The sequence below is a fragment of the Ursus americanus genome, chromosome 36, assembly GCF_024610735.1.
Source record: "Ursus americanus isolate L20-20 chromosome 36, mUrsAme1.1.p, whole genome shotgun sequence".
In the NCBI taxonomy this organism is placed as follows: domain Eukaryota; kingdom Metazoa; phylum Chordata; class Mammalia; order Carnivora; family Ursidae; genus Ursus; species Ursus americanus.
Genome location: NC_142162.1, coordinates 12,481,718 through 12,501,447, shown reverse-complemented (window position 1 = coordinate 12,501,447; position 19,730 = coordinate 12,481,718). Strand labels below are relative to the sequence as shown.

General features: G+C 46.6%; 1 protein-coding gene and 1 long non-coding RNA gene across 12 annotated transcripts in view; one reads left to right on the top strand and one right to left on the bottom strand.

Moving 5' to 3' along the window:
• The window catches only part of MYZAP (myocardial zonula adherens protein), an 88,248-nt gene that overhangs the window by 19,161 nt on the left and 49,357 nt on the right, over nucleotides 1-19,730 (bottom strand). For all 3 annotated transcript variants that reach the window (XR_015723133.1, XM_045787754.2, XM_045787670.2), the window contains exon 11: nucleotides 2,199-2,282. Coding sequence is in view for 2 of the 3 variants with exons in the window: in XM_045787754.2 (XP_045643710.1) it covers nucleotides 2,199-2,282 (84 nt within the window). In the remaining variant the exon portion in view is untranslated. The remainder of the gene's footprint in view (nucleotides 1-2,198; nucleotides 2,283-19,730) is intronic.
• Nucleotides 1-19,730, top strand: part of LOC123785946 (uncharacterized) — a 61,690-nt gene that overhangs the window by 40,486 nt on the left and 1,474 nt on the right. For 5 of the 9 annotated variants that reach the window (XR_015723142.1, XR_015723140.1, XR_015723138.1 and 2 more), the window contains 2 exons: nucleotides 120-308; nucleotides 684-2,200. This is a non-coding gene — a long non-coding RNA (uncharacterized LOC123785946). Of the gene's footprint in view, nucleotides 1-119; nucleotides 309-683; nucleotides 18,864-19,730 lie in introns of those variants that run through there. The other 4 variants (XR_015723135.1, XR_015723134.1, XR_015723141.1 and 1 more) reach the window with 4 other exon arrangements.

Below are 19,730 nucleotides of genomic sequence, written 5' to 3'. Positions count from 1 at the left end.
ACGACATTATAGTGGGATTTAAATAGCTTATGGGAATGTAATCAAACAAATTCATAATCAGAGTTTAAATGCTCAAGGGAAACTGGTTCTCGAAGTCTTGCTTATTGGATATACATTAGCAGACGCTGCTGCCCCCACCCGCGCTCTTCGGACACTCACCATTTCCTGACATGACACTTGTGACTCTCTACCTGGGAGCGTCGTCTAACCACCCGAGTGCAGGCCGCAGCTGCCGCGTCCCCCAGGAGCAGGCCTCAACCCACGGCTGACGGGAGTTAGTTCATCAGTGCCCTGCTCTCTGACTTCAGGTAAGAGCGTAGCATCTCCCAGAGACCCCGGACGTGAGAGCTGCGGCTGCCCACCGTGGCAGCCTCCTCAGCAAGGCCCCATCCTCTCCCTGACTTCTCCCCTCCCCCCAGCTGGGGCTTCCTGGGATCACCCACCAAATCCACCATGTGGACTAAGAGCCACATCTCAGGGTCTGGGCAAGAGAGAGGTGTGAGAACGCGGGCATTAAACAAGGCAGCCACGTGTGTAATGCTGTTTGCTGTGCACAGGAGCCCCTTGCACTTTCACATCCACCAGCAGCAGAGCTGGCCTGAGGGGCACAGCTGGGGGGAGGGAGAGGGCTGGCGGGCACGGCCTCTCCTGTCAGCATCTCCTTCCTCTCTCTGGACCCACAGGCTCCCACCAGGACACTCAGTCTGCTCTCACTGGGGAAGAAGGTGTGTTCCCTCCCACTGGGAGCTGTGGTTTGGGAGGAGGTTCTTAGAAACATCCATTGCAAGGCTGGAGCCGCACCCAGGGACTGCAGAGGGGAGGGCAGGAGTGGGACAGGGCAAGCGCCCATTTACTCCGCTGTCCGGACACCGAGGCTCTGGAGTTTGAATCCGCTACCGTGACTTTTATAGGCGGCTCCCCAAACAGAGCAAATGAAAACGCACAGACATGGCAGTTAGGAGCTCAGGCTTTGAATTCAGGCTTACCCATTTCTACTGTCAGCTTGGGCGGGCTCCTTCATGCCCCTGAACCTCAGTCTCCCCATCTCTAAAATGGGAGAAATACAACCTAATTCCTAGGGCATCCCTCTTAAGAAACCTGCCAGGCGCCTTCTCTGCTCTCTCACTGCACGGTCACACACGTGTAGCTGCGGCTTCCGTCCTCGTTTTGTAAGTCTAAGGAAGCCCCCCAGCGTCACCCAGCTCAAGAGGCAGCTCTAGAGCTCAAACTCGGGGAAGTCTGATTCTGCTCTTAGCCTCCACGTTATACAAAGGATGAGGAAAACAAGGGCGCCCAGCGACACCAGGTGCTACACCAATGTCATCTGTCCCGTCTCCGTCCTTCATCACTGTCTCCTGGGCTGTCTCCCTCGGGGAAGAACCACGCTGAGGGGCACAGACAAGGAGAGATTCGTGAGGCTCAAGAGGAAGAGGCTCAATGCCAAGTTCTTAATAAAGAGCCTTCAGAGCGAATACATTTTGGCTTCTCCTTCTATTTATACCTAAGTTCTTAAAGTTCTTCCAACTCCATAATTTCCTTTTCTGGAACCTACCAAATCTTCAGAATGACTTTCAAAAAAGCCAGAAGGTCAAGAAGACTAAATATCTTCAAAGTTTCAGGTGAAATTAAGTCACCTCTGAACCTGTTGACTCAGTGTCGCAGAAGAGAGGTGGATTCGGAACCCGTCTCTCACCCTGGCTCCGCCGTCATCCAAGCTGGGCGATCGTGAGCAAAGCCACCTGCCTTCTCTGGGCCTCCTTTTATTTTTATTTTTTTTCCTGTGCCTCCTTTTGAAACATTTGTTAATATAAAGATAATGATCCTTGTCTTGCCTTTCTTAAAACTGCTGAGAGAACCATGTGAAGAATGTCTGTGAAAATACCTCACAAGTTATAAAGCCCCACATACGTGTGGGAAATCATCAGTGTTGTTCAACAGCTTATCAGACTTGCTAAGAAAATTCCTGAGCAAGAAAAACGAGAGCCAAAAAGCAGATGTGGGCAGCAGGCTGGGATGAGGAGAGTCAGGTGGTAAAGAAAGACTAGCTGTCAGAATCTCATTTTCAGTGTTGGCAGTTAACCTTCAATCAATTTCATAAGGCCAGGAAATAGCCATATTTTTAATTAAGTGTAGGCGGTAGGCTCAGCAACATAAAATTTAATGGTAGAGAAGACACCGACTTAAACACAGTTTCTTACCTCTCCTTCTAAGAAAGAGATCTTTTCTAAAAGCTGCAATATTAAGAGCTGTTTCTGCTGCACCTTTTTCTTCAGTGATTCAATCTAGAAAAAAAAACGAATGAAGAATTATTAATAAAAACCGTACAGAATTGTAGAAGCACAAGTTAGTCAACTTGAAGAGACGCCTCTGGTTGTCGTCTGATAGAACCCGCTGTGCTTCGGGTCTCTGAGTCTCACGGAACAGTGTTTACACGAAACGCTCCCTGGAATAGAGGGTTCTGCGGCCACACGATGTTGGAGTCACATCTCCGTTTGTGTAACCTAAGGTTTCCACACTGATTTTGCTGTGTAACCCTTATTAACACCCCATACGTGTGCCAGAGAGCGTGGCTTTGGGAGATGCAGACGCGACTCTACGTAAAGTAATTATCCAGCTTAAACTTGTGAGGCAGCCCGCATTTCAAACGTTCAGCGCTGTTATTCCTGTGAGCAGATTCATATTTGTTCAACCAGGTGTCCGAAGTTTTGGTCTGGGAAAAGGGTGGCTGTCACTGAAAGTGCAAATGGAATTGAGAGGATCCAGGACTCTTGCGGCCTGGGATAAAGAGACTTGAGCTGGGCGTTCACCGTTGTTTTTACAACATGGTCTATCTTCAGCCACTCTAGCTTTGCTTTTCATTCCTGTCATGTTCCGCAGACAAACCATAGATCCCTAGGGGCGCCTGGGTGGCTCAGTCGTTAAGCGTCTGCCTTCGGCTCAGGGCGTGATCCCAGGGTCCTGGGATCGAGCCCCACATCGGGCTCCTCCGCTGGGAGCCTGCTTCTTCCTCTCCCACTCCCCCTTCCTGTGTTCCCTCTCTCGCTGTCTGTCTGTCAAATGAATAAATAAAATCTTTAAAAAAAAACAAAAAACAAACCCATAGATGCCCTAAAAGCAAGAACCAGGGTGCTCTCTTCCAGGCTGTGTTGTAGGCAATAGACAACCGTGGAAACAGTGTGCGGGTTCAGTCAATAACTGGTGACTGTGAAGCACACACTAATTTTTCAGCGATCTGGTATATCGAATTTGTGCATTTGCAAAATCTTTTTAAAAATCTTTCTCACTGCAGAACGACACACAATCCCTTTAGAAGTGAATCTAGCAGGAGCTAGGAAAAGACAAAAGTACAATCGCATTGCCCTTTGACCCAGCAATCCCATTCCTAGAAATAGATCCCCAAAGACACATCGGCTAAAGTATAAAATGACTTGGACAAAGGATTTTTGGTTTTTAGAAGACAGAAAGAAAACAGAACTCCATCAATCAATAAGTGGCTGGTTCAATAAACCGTGGTTCATCATGACAATGGATGGCTACGAAGATCTCTAGAACAGACACGGTGTACGGTAAGGAATATATGGTATACGAGCTTTAGTGTAAAACAGATGAGGCCGTCTGAATGCATCTATATTTGCAAAAAGAAATTCTGCAAAGATAAAAGAAACCTTAATTATTAAGAAATAGTTGCCAAGAGGGAAAGAAGGAAATTACAGCAGGCAGAAGAAAGACTTTTTTGATAATACTTTGTTACCTACATTTAATTTTGAAAGCACACTTTACAGATTCAAAAAATAAAACTAAACTAAAAAGAAAAAAAATGAAAACTTGAAAACAAATTGAAATAAAGGAACTTAACTGTATATCCAATTGGTGAAAAGAACTCAAGTTTGTTAGAACAAGCTAATTTGACTCTGTTTTTAGCAGAATGTATTCTAAAGATAAACAGAACTGCAAAGAAATCTCTTACTCACTAGGAAAATTGTTGGTAACAGTATTGTTTTGAAACTACTTTGAGATACTGCAGTATAATAATGTTTGGAACCAAGGTTATTAGTGTAAGAGAAAGAAATACAAGTGTGAAATCAAAGAAATAAAAGTTTTGTTAAATTTGAAATGAAAATATCAGTATGAACTCAGAATTAATATTTTATTTTCATTTGTTAAGTATGCATTTCCTAACTCTGTCTGCTGAGGAAACTTAGAAATAATAAGTACATAACATATCCAGATTGTGGCATCTAAATACCTCACCAACAAAACATGGGTCATCTTGGAGGAACAGCTCATTTCAAGGGGTAAAAATATACTAGGTGAAACCAAGACACCTTGTGGTGCCTGAAAACAAATACACGGGGGGAGGGGTCCCTCTTGGGCCAAGGATTGGGACAATCTTAGCATCAAAAAGAATAACAAATGTAACTGAGTAAAACACATGGAATAAATGTGTTTTTAAAACCCCGAATATGTTACGATTCTTCAAAAACGAAAACCAACAGCAACACCATTGGGAATGACTAGGGAACCAACTCCTTACTTAGAAACTTGGCACCTTAGAGGCAGAATAAAGCATGTAGCCTGTCCTTCTTGTACAAACTGCATTTGGAGATTACTAAGAAGTCCTAGTTAATGAGGGGGAAAGTTTTATTTTTCAGAAGAGTTCCAGTGAATAAATGGGGAAAGGATGATCAATTTAGAAAATCACCAGTGTGCAATCCCTAGGAAATAACTGGCTCATTATATTAAGTGAATTAACAGATGAACCAGTCAGGGCAAAGCTGAGGCGGAACTTTACAACTGTGTTTTGGGCTGTCCCCATCTGAATCTGTGATCGGTCTCAGCATCACCCAGAGGGGGACAATCAGACCTGACGCGCCACTGAAGACCGAGGAAATCACACAGCACAAGTATTCTTGTTTCCCCCGACGAGAAAGGTAAAACTGAATCCCACCAAGCTGCCAGAGCTAATAAAAAGTCAAATTCCAAATGTGGGAACGTTTACAGGACAACTGACTCCGCTCCTGCAATGTCACTGGGTGCAGGAAACTTGGCAGGGGAGGAGGGTCATCAGGGAGAAGTGTGTTCTAGATTAAAAGACTCGAGAAACATAACCACCAAACAAACGGACCTTCTCTGTATACTGACTGAAACAAAGCTTCAGTAAAAAGGCCATTTAAAAGACATTTCAGAAAATTTTAGGACAGGTATTACATGATACCAAGGATTTATCATTAATTTTGTTAGGTGCGACAATGGCATTATGACTAGATAAAAAGTCCGTATGTTCTCGAGATGGATAGTGAAGTGTATAAGAAACACAAGTAGCAGGTCTGGGATTTGCTTTAAAATTACTACACGAGGGGGAAAAAAGAGGAAAAGAAGGGGCAAATAGAGCCAAGTTTTGCTGTTTGTTGATTCTGGTCATGAGTCTAGGGGGCTTCATTGACTAGTCTCTGTGTCCTGAGTGCATCTGACATTTTCACGATAAAATATTTTAAATTCCACCCAGTGCCAAAAAATATAATCCTCCCACATAAAAAGTAAGCCATATAAAACAGAATATAATGAGAAACACGTTTAAGAAAAACTGTCCAATGTTGATAATAATTAAAGAAATTATAATTAAAAACAGTAACAAGTTACCCTTTAATAATGATTAAATGTGCCCAAAACTACCGGCTGAAGAAATCAGTGTTGAAAGAGCTGGGAGGGGCGGCCTCTCTCGTGTGTTGCAGGTGGCATTGTAAATTAGAATGACCCTTTGGGCAATTTAGCAATAAATATTAAGAGCCATAAAGCTGTTCCTACCCTTTGACCCACTAATCCCACTCCTGGGAATCTATCCTAAGGATATAATTCAGACATAGGAAAAAAGCTATATATACAAAGATGTTCTTGCTCCTATTATTTATAATAGAAACTGGAAATAACCTTAACGGCCAGCACTAAAGCACTGGGTAGTACATTATGGAATATCAACTTAATGGAATATATGACAGACAGTACAAATATACTGCAGAATGTAAAAGTGTTTAAGAAAAGCCTCAAGGGATCAAAAGAAAACAAAAACCAAAGCTTGCGATGATCGAAGGTAAAAGCTGGAAGTTAGAGAAATGAAATCGTACTGAGTTTGGAGTAGGATTATGGGCAAAAGGGAAGTTTCTTTTTCTTCAAATTTCCTTCAATATTTGTAGGAATAGTTTTCAAAAATCATCCTTACAGTGTTCCCCTTTCGTTCCTTCCTATAGCATTAAGGTTTTTTTAAAAATGGACTTGAATTCTTTAAATGAGAGGCAAGAAATTAGCTGAAATTAGCTACCATGTTCCAAGGAGGTCAGGTAAATTTCATCCAGTAACATAAAAAGGGACTTCGAATACACTTGCTTCACTACCTCTGAAGGAATCGGAGTGGAATCTCAGCAAGAGATGGGGTTGGAGGGCACCCTAATGAGCAGTTCACATGAAGATACTGAGGATTTTCATTTAAAAAAGGAGTAGACACAAGGAGAGAGGTCACCCGGAGGGTGCGGAAGGAGGGGAATTCTGGGGGTGCTAAGAGGGCAGAGGGCTGATGCTGGAGCAAACGGGCCCCGCCTTCTGGGGAGACAGAACAGCTGTGGGAAGGATTTGGGGGTGCTGAAGCTTCTGCCAACAAGTGTCGTCTTTCAGCAACTGAAGCTTCAAGGAGCGACCGTGCTCTCGCGCTCAGTGAATGCTCTGCCCTCGCGTTTGCCTGCACGCTTGAGGGTTCCTTACAGAAACATCCGGTACAGGATATTCTGTGACCAGGGGCTGACTTGTTCAGCTTAGAGAAAAAGGGACACCGAGGGTGGCAGGCAATACATGCCTTGGCCCTCCTGCCCTGCAACGAGTGCCAACTTGGAATCTCAACTCAGTCCCCACCAGGGTCTGCCCCTGGAGCACAACCCACATATCCTCCCGTGAGACCCCCATCGTGGGGTGCAAGCTCTAAACCACGCATTTGAGTGGTGGTATTTCTGACCGCCAACTTCCAAGCGCCTTCACAGGTTGTCTCCCACAGAGCCCCGCGCAGAAAAAAACACTCGAAATCGAGCTACTACCATGTGATTACTGGTTTTCCTCCCCCGCCCCCAATACTGTGAGCTTCTTGAGAGTAAAGACCGTGGTCATCTTTCTACTCTCAGATAACGAGCGAATGAATGAGTGACTCCATCCATCTCTCCACAATCTATCCCTTAGACTCTGGGGGCAAAATTGAACAGACTCTTGGAGGCCCCGATGAACCAAGGTGGATGTGGCCCCAAAAGCACCCCCAAAATCAGGGGCCACTCCAAAATCCAGGGTACCACGCAGCTGGCATGCACCCTCTGCTCTTTGCCATACATTGAAGTTTGTAAATTTGACCTTGAAGAGCTTTGTGTCGTCTTCATGAAGCTGCATTTAGGTCCAGCTGTCACCAGGAGGTGGTAAATGACCCAGGCTCCCAGGCTCAAATCAGGGCATTAAGAAATGAGAAATGAGAAGCATTTATTTTCCAGACCCCATCCATTTTACTTAACAGGAACATAATCTTGTCACAACAGTTAAATTTCAATATCAAATAGTAGACACCCCCCCCCTTATAGAACAAAGGCAGAAACCCATCTTGGTAAAATCTGGAACCTCTTAACTAACGTTAATAGAATTCTTTCCTATTTTTGTTTCGATAAGCACGTTTCTTTGTAACTCAACTATGTCTTGCAGCCTAATCCTCCTTTGGGATGCTAGATCCCTTAAGACTACAGCCAGTTTGATATTTACAGTTGTGTGGTGGGGGGTGGGGGCAGAAGTGTAGCCTCTCGTTAATGGCTTTTCTTCACACTAGCCACCGTGGGGTTACCTCCCTAGGTGATCTGAGCTAAGCAATCCCTCTGAGGCTACGGCCACACAATGGAATCACCCAGGGGGAGCTTTTACAAAATAGTGACTTCTAGGCCTCCCCCCAGAGATGCTGAATATATCACTCTCCTCCTTAAGAACCCTCCCAAGCTTCTAAAATTTAATTAAACTCCCTAGCATGGATGTGAGGCCCTCCTGCTATGGTCCCACTCTCTCCCCACTGTCATTCCAGGCCTGTCCTGTCCGCTACATTTAAGCCAGTCCACCTTCTCAGCACTCCGCAGACATCCAGGGGTCCTGCCTCTGGGCCTTTGCACAGGCTGGTGCTTCCATCACGCACGCCTTCCCACCTTCCACCCCACTCTCCACCAGGAAATCTCCTGCTGTCACAACATGCTCACGAGTCACCTCCCAGACCAGCAATTCCCAAGGCTTCCGGGCTGGCTTCATGTCTCCCTCTTCCGTTCTACCTCGGCCCTTCGAACAAACCCCTGTTAGGGCCCCGACTGCTCCTACTATCCTGTGTTGACATCTTTCTCTTGCACTAGACAGCACCCCCACACGGGACACGTGTTTACTGTATCAGTGGTCCTATATAAAAGAACTGGTCTCGTAGAAGATGTAATCGCCCTTGTCAATCCACACATTTTTATAACCTGCTTTTGGGGGGGGAAATGCTACAGTGAAAGGACTCCTCCCGATTTCTTTCAAGAACAGCTTGTATGTCAACCAGAACAAAGTGAAACTGTACCAAATTTTGGGAAGGGCCTGTTACAGATTCGGAGCAACCCTAGAAGTCGCGAGGCTTCTCGGCTTCCTGGCATTTGTTTCCTGTTAGTGACAGACATACAGGCCGCAGGTCATTTCAGGTCAATGTCAGAAGAAGATACAGCTCTGTGATCAGAATTATGTGAATAGTACCTGATTGTGCAAAACTCGCGAAACATAACGATCGAGGTTGGGGTTGTGAACAGAAACTAATGAATGTAAGAAATGCAGCAGCAAATAAGTATTAAATACTAGACTGCACTTGATATGTTTTTTTTAAGAAACTGGCAAATGACGATATACATATATCTGGAAAATGCCTTAAATAAAACAGCGAACACACTGAAATGGAGCACAATACTAGAAGGTATGTTAAAACTGATGATGTCAAATTGCGTTAAAACCTGGCAAGGTAAAGGGAATTGGATTTGTTCAATGCAAACTCAGTCCATGATCTAATTGTTTATATTCTTTGAAACTTGTTTAATTTTCAAAGTTTAGGAATAACCAATTAAGCCCCACATGTATTCAAAATCAGAGTGTGAGGGCTGCGTGCGTGCGTGTGTACACACATGCGTGTATACCGTGAAACTTGACCACACGTTAATAAAGCTCCCAGCCTCTATCACCAACACCTCTGATTTGTTCTCTTTCCCAGAGACTCGCATTTCAAAACGCTTTCTGCTTTAAACCACGTTTATGAAGAAATAATTTTTTCCCACTGAATAATTGCCAATTAAAACTTCTAATCAAAAACGAGATAACCAAGGTTATGAATTCTAGGTAAAAGTAAAGCAACGGGATACTTTATTATGAGCCCCTGTTGACCTCTCCAGGGAAATTTATGCTGTTAGAGTATTTGAAAAGTTCACAAGAAAAACGGTTTGAAGATTCCCGTTATTGTTTTCAACCCCCTAGAGGCCCAGTGAATCAGTGACGTGACCAGAGCAGGCATGGAACAGGACAACCAAGAACCTTCTAGAACTCACTCAGGCACGTAGTCACTTTCTCCTTTTGCCTTCCCCCGTCCTCACAGGGCCTTGTTTGCCACCCATACTCTTGTTCCCCTGTGTGATCTAGAAAATAACTGTCCTCATTTCCCTTAACAAAATCGGAATCATGCTCCATCTTCACGTACCCCACCACGAGAAATGAGAAGAATGGATACGCTCCACTCTTGCACTGAAAAGGTTTCTCATGTTTGCGACAGCGGCTCTTAATTCTATCTCAGAAGTCTTGTAACACTGTAATTTCATAGTTACTGTATTTTTAAAGTGCATTCTCCTTGACAAAAACCACCGCAGTAAGAATTTAAAAAATAATAAAGTTACCCTCTTTTCCTGAAAAATAATAAAACAGGGAAATATGACAAGATCAGAATCTGCCCTGCACTAATGCAACACAAAAGAACAGTTTAAAAAGGACAAGGAAAATGGTACATTATCTCATTCTGGGGGGGAGTGAAGGGAATGAATTAAGGCCACAACAAAACGAAACTGAAAAATTGCTAAATGAAGCTCTGAGTGGGGAAAATGAAAAATCAATGAAGGAACGGAGGGAAAAAGGTACATTTTTCATCTTCATGATGCTTGATTGGGTTTGTAGAAATTCATTTCCAATTAATGTGTCTTGTGGCATTCAGCCAGGCTAGATATGAACAGGGCACATATTTTAATCAATTTTTTTCTATTAAGTTTGAAGTAATATATAATAATAGAACGATACCATTCAAAAGGATCAGTTGAAACTGGCTTCTGAGGTAAAATAATCTAATTTGGTTTGAGTTCTATCTTCTATTAGAGATAACCCAACTTCTCTCCGAGGAGAGGAATAGCGCCTGCTTCTCCCGGGCGCCTAAACACGACGGGGCCGTATAAACAGCAGGGAAGGATGAACCGGCTTTCCGATCCGAGGGGGAATCGTGTACCACGGGGAAGGAAGATAGAGGGGTGTCCTGGGGGCCGGGGCTGTGGCTGGGTTTGCTCATTATTCTCAGAAACAACCCTAGGGGCGGTCATCCCCACCCAGGAGGACACTGAGCTTCCTCGAGCTCCATCATCCGCACTCCCTCAGCGGTCACCTGTGATGCCCTGTGCGTCAGGCCCAGTGTCAGGCGCTGGGCGACGGCAGCCCGCTAGGAAGACCTGATGTCCACTGCACGGACCACACGTCCCCCTGAGGAAGGCAGGCAGTAAGCGGAGAGACGCCCGACGAAGTGCGGTAAGGGGAGAGGCACGGGGATGTCCCGTGCCCCCGAGGCAGGACGCACCTGCCGATGGGTGAGGGAAGGGGTCAGACGCGGGGGCTGAAGACAGTGACCGGCCCACCCCCGCTTGCCCAGGGCTGCCCAGGCTTCGGCACTGGGATCTCATGTGCCGGGAGCTTTCTTGTTCGCAGGCAAACCGGGAGAGCCGGTCACCCGAGAGCCAGATGCCGGCAGGGCTGAGATCTTAGCCTCCATCTCCCTGATGTCAAGGCCCTGGCTCTTTCTCTCGCCACACGACGCTCGGAGATTTGCCTCCACCCTCCCGGGTGAGGACAGCTATCACCGCAACGCCGCGGGGAACAGGCGAGCCTGGGAAGCACGCTGGCTCGGATCCCCCCTACAGAGCATCCGCGGGGGCCCTGGGGCTTGAGGCTGTTCTTTCTCCCTCTGACTTGAGAGGTGGAAAGTGGAAAGAAGAAGTGGGAAAGAGGCCCTCGCAGTGTCCCCAGCCCCACGCTTTCCTCGATAGCTGCAGTAGCAGGGACAGGAATGGCCAGGGAGAGGACGCTTTCCGACGAACGGAAGACGAGGCACGTGGCAGCCCCAGCTCCACACGTGGGACACAGCTGGTCCCTAAACAGTGGTGGTTTTTCTAATGTCCCTAAGTTCAACCGTCCTGGAACGTGGCTCCTCACCCACACCGGCCAGGCTTCTCCCGGGAGCCTCCAAGCTGCCCCTTCCGACTTCTCTCCACTCCTATTCGCGCGGCTCCCTCCTGCCAGAGGCATCACTCTGGGGTCAGACCTGAGCAGGCAAAGGGCCCACTGAGGAATGTGGAGCAGGGTAACACCGGACATTTTCTCAGCTTGGTGCCAAGTGCGTGCGAACCCGCGACTTGTCTCCACCTCATTTCCAGCCTCCGCATTATCCCTGCCCACCACGACCCAGTCAAACTCGACGGATCGCTCCCTGAACTCACCCTATACCTTCTGGTCTCCATGTTTTTGTTTTTTGTTGTTGTTATTCTATAATTGTCTAGCATGTCCTTTTCCACCCATTCAATCCCTGCCTAGAAAAATCCAATCCATCCTGCAAGACGTGGTCAAATGTCACCTCCTCCCCAAGGCCTCTGGACCCACATCATTAGTGAGCACTTAGGAACTCTGCGCCAAGCCCCCAGCACGCGCGACATCAGCCTCAGAAGCAGGTCCGATCCTGACCCTCCTCACTTGGTTGATAAGGAAACCGAATGCTGGAGAACAAGTAACTCGCTCAAGATACAAAGCCCAGTCAGGAGAGGGGCGGGATGCAAAGCCAGATTCAATGTACTGGAAGCCTACGATCTCAGTCCTGTCTCCAGCGTCTCTGTCCCCAGCACGCAGCTCACACCCCCGCTTAATACTCGTCACAGTTTGCCTTGAGTTCCAACAAGTTTTAGTACCAACCAGAAAGTCCTCTGAGGGCAAGAACGCCCGTCCATGTTTGCATTGGGTTCATAAAAGGCGCTCTTAAATGTGTTTTTGATGGACCCATCAGGGTAGGAGAACAGGAGTATCGAAAAACAGCGGCACAAGGGAAGCGACTCCAGCTAGATAAAGGAGCCAGGATGGAATATTCGGTTCAACACTGTTAGAGAAACAAGCTTTCTGTGAGAAAAAAACAAAACAAAACAAAAAAAACCAAAAAACCACAAAATGAAAAATGCAACCCTGTTCGCACTATATACACAAAAATAAATTCCACATGGATTGTTCTTTATTTATTCAGCAAATGTTTATTGAGCACCTACTATATGCCCGCGACTGCTCCAGACGTTAGGAGCATAGCCGAGGGCAAAACAGAGAGAAGCCACTGCCCTCGTGGGGCTTACATTCTAGTGGGACAAACAGACAACAATAAGTGAGCAAAACGGAGAAGTGTAGTATATATATTAGAGGACCTAAGTGCTACGGAGAAACAAAGTAAGAGAAGACAAAGGGTATGAGTGCGGTGGGGGTTCTAACTAAAGCCATAAAGATGAAAAACGAAACTCTAAAACTATCGCGAAAATATCCTGGTGGCAAACAGACAAGACACACAACACAGCACCAAAGGACTGACAAGTTCATAGCAACATGTAAAATGTGTGCACTTGTACAAGGTACCGTAAACACACACACACACACACACACACACACACACACACACCCTGGCTGGCAGAGGATAACCGCACCCAAGCACTCTGTGACACATGATCAATATCCGTAGTATCCAGAGTTCCGACAAATCAGCAGGAGGGGTGATAACTACACGGGAACGTGAACGAAAGACAGGAACGGCCAGTTCGCAAAGGCGGAAGCCCGGATGGTCGCCACGCGGATGAAAAGATGTTCAGTGGCCCCCGCAGCGATGAGCAGCGGTCAGGCTGAAGCCAATTACGATTAAGGCAAAGAGATACCATTTCACAACCGCTAAAATTATAGCCCAACAGCGCCAAGGGGTGGTGAGGGTGTGCGGAAATCCACCGCCCGGCGGGTGGGAGTGGGAGCGCACTCCAGAGACCCGCTGGGCCGCACCTAGCGAAGGGGAACCTGTGCCAGCGCCAGGCCCTAGCAGTTCCTCCACCAGCCACGGTCCCTGACTGCAGAAGCAAAGGGACGGCTGGGCATCGTTTGTAAAAGAAGAAAAATTCGGAAACAAGCTAGATATCTATCAATGGGACACATGACGCTACATTAATACAATGAAACATCAGCGATCCATTAAAATAAACACTGCAGCTCCATAGAGAGCAACACCAAAAACCAAAGCAAAATTGGGGGGGAAAGTTGAATACTATATACACTAAAATCTACTTACTTGTATATTATAAATAAAGATGGACTTACATTTTTAAACACATACATTAGGCTAAATACTGATAATAGATACATATGTATGTAGTAAAAGCATTAAAACATGGCCTGGATGGAGACCAAATGGCTTCTGAAGAGGGAGGGAGTGGGGAAGAAGGAAAAAGATCAGAGGACTAAAAAGAACCTCTTCTTTCTACTGTTTTCTTTTACTTGGGAAAGAAATCTGAAATATGCCAAAATGTTAACATTTTGTCACTTCTAGAGGAGAGTAGCTGGGTCTTTGTTTTTACCATTCTCTATAATTTTCCACATTAAAATTTTTTTTCCAATTAAAAAAATACGCAAAAATGAGAAGCAAAGAATGAACACTGGCTTTGGAGACAAAGGTTTTGTTGTGGCCCCAGCACCATCATCATTTGCTGAGAGACTGCCAGCTACTTATTTTTTAAGACTCGAAGTTTCAGTTTCCTGTGCCAAAAAAACATTGTGCTAATAATACGCCCCATAGAGGATGAACGCGGGAATGCTGGGTCTAGACGCATGGGCGAGAAGCATGAGAAACATTCAGTGGCTGATAATTACTGGGCACACAGGTGCAGCCTCACAAACGCTACAGGCAGAACGTGGGCACCCAGGTCTCTGAGAAATATTTTACAGCCAATTGCAAACAATCTCAACAAAGAGAAAGTGGATTCAGCGACATTTACAAAGAAAAGACCTGCTCCCTTAAACGGACAGTTTGTATCCTGAATATATTAATCAGCAGGTGTCATAAAATAAACCTGCAATATTTCCATAATGTATAGGGGAAAAAAAAGGTTCGCACACATGGTGAGCTTTCTGATACCTTCTAAAAACTTCACATTTTAAAGTATCTAAGATTTTAAAACAAAGAAGTGAATAATATGTTGAACATGAGAATTTGAAACTGTAACATTTTTATTTACTCTAAATAAATTCTGCTTCAAACTTCTCAGTAACACCTCCTTTGGGTGGGGATGTGAGTGGCCACGGGACGAACTGTAGCCCTAAGAATCCAAGGCTTCTTTCCCCACCCACTACCGACTTGCTAACGTGGGGTAGAAGCATCTGAATGAAAGACCAAAGACAAATACTGACAGGAGACCATTTACCCACCCACTCTGCCATGGAGGAGTGGGAGTAGAGAACCACCCAATGCCTAAGTGACACCCCGCCCCTTAACGAAGTCAGCCCAGTCTACTAGCTTATTAGGCTAACCCACCCACTGACTATTACTACCACTGCCGCTGCTGCTACCACCACCAGTCTCCAGTAACTGTTGAGTTCTGGTGACCTACCAGCCCCTGTGGCTTTCTCAAGAAGATCTCTGTAACAAGAAAGCAGGTATGGAGTATATTTCACTTTGATCTATTTCGATCAAATATATTTCTCTTTGCCTCAGACTTTTCCTTTCCATGAAGTTAGCCAAACTGTCTATTTGGGCAGAATGCCCATGGGGATAAAAAGCAAACCAAACCCTGCTTCAACAAAGAGAATGCTACATTGACTAGTGCTTTTGATCTCCATTCCGAGAGGACATCCTCAGGGCCCCCTCCCATGTGCAAATATAACCAAACTACTCGGACACGTGGCTGCTTCCGTCTTATGTGGGGTGTGAGCGGTGGGGAGCACTTCCTTCCCGGAGCACTCAAGTTCTTCAAGCCCGCGTCCCAGCCTTAGCAGGTGTCTTTAGCAGCTTTTCCGGAAGTGAGGCTTCCTTTCCCAAGATCTTAGAACCAGCCTTCACCTGGCATTTCCTGAGTTATTTTTTAGTATTATTTTTCAGCGTAGCTCTTCAAGAATTTGATGTCTAGGAACCCAAGTTTCTAAAAATATCCTTTGAGGTCTCTTGGCTCTGCAGCGTGAGGCTGGACAAGTTGAGGTGAGAGTGTGTGGTGTTTTCACAAATGAGAGCCCTGCGTGGTCAGGTTTTCCTCTCCACACCATGTCCTTCTTGTTTTGTTTCTCGGCTCCTCACACAGACATGCCACCTCTTCCCAGCAGAGCACAAGTATTCTTCTAATCACGAACAATAAAAGGAATTGCTTCCAACCCAGGCTACCGTTTTATCATCTTCCAAAGAACCGGAGACTAAGTCTGGAGAAGAGCTCATGTGACATGATCTGGAAACAGGTGAATTGAGTGGATTAGGGTTGTGGGCTCAGTGCTATGACTCCATTCCCTACCCCCGCTCGGCTAGATTATCAGCGACGGAAGGGACTCTCAAGTGCCTAAACACAGGGCATTCGGCAGAAATGTACCTTTGTGCTGTACATTTCAGCACACCACATGGTAGTTTTACAATGACTTCAGTGCTAACAAACAGCTGATCCATTTAAAATGGAAGATTCTTGGGATGGCGAGAACGTTAAAAGGTTTTAATGGTCTTGTGTGTAAATATTCTACTCAAGGGACCGGTGGCTGAGATGGAACACAGCATGGAGCACGGAAGAGAGGAGAGAAGCATACCCAAAGATTCCACTTGGCTCATAAGACTCCCGAAGGAGAGAAGGGCAGCTCTGTGTATCTGTCAAGAAGTCAACTCAGCTACTTTTGCTTTTAATTCATTTCACTGGACTCTGGGTAAACACAGCAGGAACCCATCCACCAATAATAATAACAGCAACTTGTATTTATTGGGTATTTCCTATGTTCTGATTAATATGCTCTAAGTATTTTATGTACATCATCTCATTTAGCTCTTACCAAAACAAAAATCCTCTTAGTTATTCACCCCATCTTACAAACAAGAAAACTTCTTGAAGTTTCCACAGCTAGTAAACGCAGGTCTGACTCTCAAGTCCTTGCTTATCCCATTGTCTCTGCAGCCTCTGTACCCGTCGAGGTCTCTAACCGCATGTCTCCTAGGTCTCTAATGCAGGGGGTGCCTGCAAATTCAGGGCCGAGGGGGTAAGTTCTAGGGACTTGAAAAAAGAGAAGGGAAGCCCTGCTTTGCTGACTGGCTCAAGAAGAGCCAGAAACCAGAAACCCAAACCTCAACTCTCAGGAGAGTAGCTCCTCCTCTGTTGTCTCTAATCCAGGTTGTGTCCCCCCCAAAAAACTATAGCATTATGACCATCACTCTCAAAAAATAAATTAAAAAAACCAAAGAGATGATAATTAAATACTTCCAGATTCATTTCTTAGGATTGCAAAGCTGCTCTGCTTCGGTTTGCGCTTGAGAAGCAGCCGCTGTGAATACTACTGTTTCAACAAAGAACTGTGTTCTCTTTCCAGAGAGGTACAGTGGGGCCAAATGTAACGTCTTGTGTGTGGACAGAAGGAACGTAAAGCAGGGCGAAGCCAGACACCCGCACCCACAAGCACAGGAGGAAGGAGATCCATGAGAACCACTTCGGGTCTGTTAGTGGCAGGTTCTCAGCTTCCAAGGATGGCAGGAGGACTGGCTTCTGTCCCTTTGAGCCTAGTATCTATTTCACAAGTGTGCGCCATCTACCACTCGGTGAGATCTTCTCTCTAGATGCATCTGGCGAGCCTCTGGGAAGTTTTTTCATCTGGATACCACCAGGCCAGTATGGCATTAAGAGTGAGCTGTCAAAGCACCCTCTCCCGATGGGGCTGGCAACAAGCGCCCGGTCCCCTGACAAGACCGACAGTCACACGCTGGGACCAGTTCTCCCGCGTCCATGCTCATGGTCCTTGCTCAGTGGTCTCCCTGGCCCTCTTCCCTGGAGCTGTTCCCACTCCAATCCAAGTTCACCACCAGCCTTCCCCTCAGGGACAGCAGCTTGTGAGGGAGGCTGGCTGAACACAGGAACACATGGAAACCCTGCACGGAGACCAAAACCATCGCTCTAGAAATTCAGAGCACTGGTTCTCCACCCTGGCTGCATACTGGAATCTTGCGCAGCTTTAAAAAAAAAAACCGCACCAAAACCCCTTCCCTAACCAGCAGCTTCCTCCCACGGCCCTCTGCCAGGCCTGGCATGTTTTAAAGCTCCCCAAGTGATTCTAATGCGCAGCCTGGGCGGAGAAGCGCGAATAAGAGAATCAATCCCCCCACCTTCCCGCTCGTGAAACATCTAAATCACAGAGCGGGACAAGCGGGAGCAGAACGGCTATCTGCGTAAGAAAAGTCCAAAGCCAGAACCGTCTCCTCTGCCGCGAGACCCACCCTGTCGGAAGAACCACTTCGCCCACCGAGAAGGCAATGGGAAGCGAGGAGGTCGAGGAGCGCTCTGCGAAATTACTACGGAGGCAGCTCCAGAGTACCACTGCCTATTGACAAAAACGTAAGAGAAGATGCCCCTTTTCGAGGGCAAATAAGCATCTGTCCTTTCCTCCAGGTAATCTTCCCCTTGGCAGCAAAGCCGCTTTGGCTGGCGGGGGACTGGCCGTGGGGAGAGCGGGAGAAGCGGAGCGCGCGAGCGGCAGGGGGCGTGGCTCCCGCGTCAGGCTCCGCCCAGGCTCTTGCTCCGCCCCATCTCCGTCCCTGAAAGGCAAGCCGAAGAACGCAGCCGCACCCCGCACCGGCACCGAGGACCGCCCATCCCAACAAGACTTTCAACAGAAGAAAGAAGCCCATGCGCAAGAATGACTCTGGAAGGCAGGTCACACCAGATGGTAAGATCCCGGAGGGCAGGACCAGCCCTGCCCCGGGCACAGAGAACGTGCTGGTGCTTACTTACCTAGTGAATCCACAGGCCCGGGAATCTCCCCACAAGTTCAGTCCCTCTGTATTTTCTGGCAAACCCTTAGAAGTCTAAAAGCGTCATATATGGGCTCGCTTCGTTTTTATTTATTTATTTTGTCAGAGTCACAACCAGTTGGAAGAATTAGTGACAGGAGGGGGGTAACCAATCCCTGACATCCACCACAAAAGGAGATGTAATTTGCTAGAAAGATATAGCCTGGTGCGGGTATTTGGTCCCCCACGTCACACAAGACACTCACTGTGCATCGAACTTGACCCCTTAAGACATACACCAATCCTTCATTCAGAAGGGCCCACCCTGCCCTGACCTGCCGTTAGCCCATCCCACACAGTGAAAATCAAGTCCTTATCAGGTCAATGACTGCAAAATGCAGGCCAGCTCGTTTTTACTCTTTATATTATTGTTGTTGTTGTTGTTGTTATTATTATGAAATTATATCCTACTAAAGGTGGAAGGAAATACATGACTTCACTTTTAAGGATTCCAAGAACGTCAGTAACACTTTTTTCATTCTTTTTTTTTTTTTTTTTAAAGATTTTATTTATTTATTTGACAGAGATAGACAGCCAGCGAGAGAGGGAACACAAGCAGGGGAAGTGGGAGAGGAAGAAGCAGGCTCATAGCGGAGGAGCCTGATGTGGGGCTCGATCCCATAACGCCGGGATCACGCCCTGAGCCGAAGGCAGACGCTTAACCGCTGTGCCACCCAGGCGCCCCCACTTTTTTCATTCTTGAGCTGGAAAAAGCAGCCCATCGTTTCAGTAAACTAAGTTTCTTCGTAGACATTCTGGCTAAAATGACACCAGCAGTGGGTGCAGCCTGGACCCCCACCCTTGGGAAATGTGAAGCTAGCACACGGACAAGCTTTCAGACTTCACGCGAGGGAAGCAAAACTGTCCCTAACATCTGCTGCACATGAAGTCGGCCTCTATTTCTAAGTCAAGTTTGTCTCACTATCTGGATAGCTGGAGTTCACAGATAAAAATAAACTTCTAAAGTCAGAGGTTATGAATTTGCTGACTGTGCTGCTTATGCGAAGTAATGATGCTGCTGAGATCGTATAGCCTAGTGAACAATAAAGCACACTACATGAAGAGCTTCGAGCCCAAGTCCTGGACCGTGAGAACTGCACCCGGCAGGAAGGGCTAACTACCTTCCCAGGGCAGCCAATATTAGAAATGTTTTCTTGGGGCGCCTGGGTGGCAGCGTTGTTAAGCGTCTGCCTTCGGCTCAGGGCGTGATCCCGGCGTTCTGGGATCGAGCCCCACATCAGGCTCCTCTGCTATGAGCCTGCTTCTTCCTCTCCCACTCCCCCTGCTTGTGTTCCCTCTCTCGCTGGCTGTCTCTATCTCTGTCAAATAAATAAAT